Here is a 2,828-nt window from a genome sequence, read left to right as displayed (position 1 = left end):
TTAATGAGCCCGAGACATATATTCAATGCAGGCCCCACCTCTTGTCAGGGAGTGAAGGTCGTCACTCTCGCTTTCCATGTGTTCACGAATTAACGGAAGTTAAATGATTAATTATTTCTTAACCTCCCCCACCCGTTTACTATACCAAAACTTAAATACGTTTTGCGTGCACGTTTAGCACAAACTCAATTGAAAAATGCAACTTACCAAAAACAACGTGTAATTGAAAATTAGCGACTAAAACGAACTAAACCATTGCATAATGAAGCATACATACATCCATAGAGTTTCTATACAATCAAAGACTTTAAGACAACAAATAATGCGGCGGCGTATGATTCAGTTTGGGGGCACCTTGTAAAGCTTTTGGGCATTACTGAGAATGCAGGAGACCTTCGTACACCGACTGGGCATCGTTTCGATTCTCACTCTCACCAATCCCATCAGCAAAATCAATCCAATTCCTCTTCTTACAGGTCTTCATCAAAAAGTACCCCAAAATGCCCGCCACCGTAACAGAGATGCTGAGGACGTAGACAGCCGAGTCAGCCAGGGTCATGACAAAGATGAGGAATGCCACGGGCACCGCACACATGCAGAGCAATCCGGGTATCCCTGTGGGAACCCTGTAAGGCCTTTTCAGGGCCGGAAACTTGCGCCTCAGCCACAGGAACGACGCAAATTCCAGCAGCATACCGCAGCTGTAGAGAAAATTGGCGGCCGATATGATCGTCGTGAAGCTCAGGTACGATAAAAGCAGCGTGCCGCCGGCCGAGAAGAGGATGCCCAGGAAGGGCGTGTTGTAAGACGAGCGTTTGGCCATGGCAGAGGGCAGGAGCCCAATTTCCGCCATGCCCAACAGCTGAAACGAAGCGCTGCTCAGTTGGGCTTCAAACAGCCCCACTGTCGACAAAACGGCGCCCAATTCGATCCAGTACTTGAGCCACGATCCAGCAATGAGCCCCGCAGCTTCGGCCAAGTACCCATCGGTCCATAAATCTCGATTCAATTCCAGCGCCCCAGTGCCCGCCAGTAGCGGCAAAATATATCCCACGCAGGTCAAAAGCCCCGCGCAAAGCAGCGCCCGGGGGAAAGTCCTCTGCGGATTGTCGACCTCCCCGGCGAGCGTACTGGCGTTGTCCCAGAAATTGAGGTTCCAGAACAGGGTATTGAAGTAGAGCGACCAGTCCATGTCGCCCTGGGGCAAAACCCCCCACCGTGAGGGTTTCAGCTTCGGAATTGAGAAGAAAAACATTAGTACAAATGGGGCAAGCGATACTAACCCTAGCGTAACGGCCGTCCAGCCCACGATACTGAGGCCCGTGAAATTCAAGTAGCTCAGGGCAATTGTGTAGAGCAGGATCGCTACGCTTCGGACGGGACCGCCATTAAAGGCCGCGAAGAGAATCTTGAGGTAATCGACGCAGAGAACAGGGTAGGCTGCGTTATTGATGACGCCGCTGATCCATTTCCACCAGCCCATGAGGAATCCCCAAAAGGGTCCGAACGCCGCCCATGCCCAGACCACGTAGCCTCCGTTGCCCGGGTATGCAGTCGCTAGCTCTGCTGTTACCAGTGCCTCTGGTATGCTCCATATGAACGGAAAGATTATGAACCCTAGCAAGGCTAACAGAGGTCCGGCAGCCTTTACTGCAGGTTCCTCGCCGAAAGGGCCGCCGGAGACTTCAAAGTAGATGAGGAATATCAAAGGGACGAGCTTCAGCTTCTTCGATTTCGACTCCGTTGCTTCGGCCTGCGGGCCGTTGGTTGTAGTGTTTAGATCTTCTTCGTCGCCTCCTCCAAGGGTTTGCGACGATTGGCCCATTCAAGGGCTTTTCTGTGACTCGGTGTTTTGCCCGTTTTGGATCTGGATCTTCAAGTTTTGGAGACACAGGCCACAGGGATGCAATCTCCACAATTGAGAGATATTTTGCTTGTGAAGGCAAATGTCTATCGAGGCTTGTTGATTGGGTGGGTAGCGTGTCAATGCAATGAACGCATTAGAGAATAAAAAATATCCACTTGGATGAAGGAAAAGAGTTGGGAACAGTTGCAAGTTGGCACAGTTTTAATGTGCCGCTAAGACTGCAATTTGAAGCATCTAATCAAAGGATTGGATACACAGATTTGTTTAAAAAATTTTAAATGAGATTTTGGAGCGGTCTTCAACTAGAATTCATTTAGAGGAAGGGTAAATGTGCACATGGTCCCACAAAAGACAAGAGACGTGTTTGCTCCCTTTAATGTCTTATTCAATGATGCACATTTAACTACCTATCATTGCCTAGCAATATATTCTGAATCAAAGCGGATTCCATATAAAATGCAATAATAATATTATAATAGTATAATTGTTGAAAAACAATTACAATACCAATAAATAGATAAAAATAGTATTATGAGTAAAAAACTTTTATAAAGCCACAAAGCTAGTATAAAGTAAGAGTCTTATCCCATGTCTTCATGTGGCTGCTTATCAACATTTCCTACTTAAAAAATGAAAATAAGCTTTGAAAAAAAAGGGGGGCTAGAAATAAGGAGCAACTCCTTATTAAAAATAATGACATGTGGGTTTACCATATTTTTTTCCTCTCCTTTTTATTTGCCTACAATTTTGCCTACAAATATTATTTGCAAAAGTATTACTAATAAATTCATTTATAAATATAATTTAAGAGGATTGCATAAAAATAAGGAGTGATTTTACTTTCCATGGGGTCACTTGCTCTACAAATTGCTCCTTGAAAAGTTGAGCAGCAGGTGCTAACTAAGCAGGAGCATGGGGAATGCCCTTATGGACTGGTTATATGAACTATTTTTATGAAATA

The 2,828-nt window shown here is 45.6% G+C and overlaps 1 protein-coding gene across 1 annotated transcript; it reads right to left on the bottom strand.

The window, feature by feature from the left end:
- Window positions 1-238: 238 nt before the first annotated feature.
- LOC131036639 (probable polyamine transporter At3g13620) lies at window positions 239-2,070 on the bottom strand. Its single transcript, XM_057968567.2, has one exon. It carries the CDS (start codon window positions 1,823-1,825, stop codon window positions 374-376), a length of 1,452 nt encoding a protein of 483 aa, XP_057824550.1. The 5' UTR covers window positions 1,826-2,070; the 3' UTR covers window positions 239-373.
- Window positions 2,071-2,828: the final 758 nt, after the last annotated feature.

Source organism: Cryptomeria japonica, chromosome 1, assembly GCF_030272615.1.
Source record: "Cryptomeria japonica chromosome 1, Sugi_1.0, whole genome shotgun sequence".
Lineage (NCBI taxonomy): Eukaryota > Viridiplantae > Streptophyta > Pinopsida > Cupressales > Cupressaceae > Cryptomeria > Cryptomeria japonica.
Note: the sequence above shows the minus strand (reverse complement) of the source record. Positions and strands in the feature narration are given on the sequence as shown.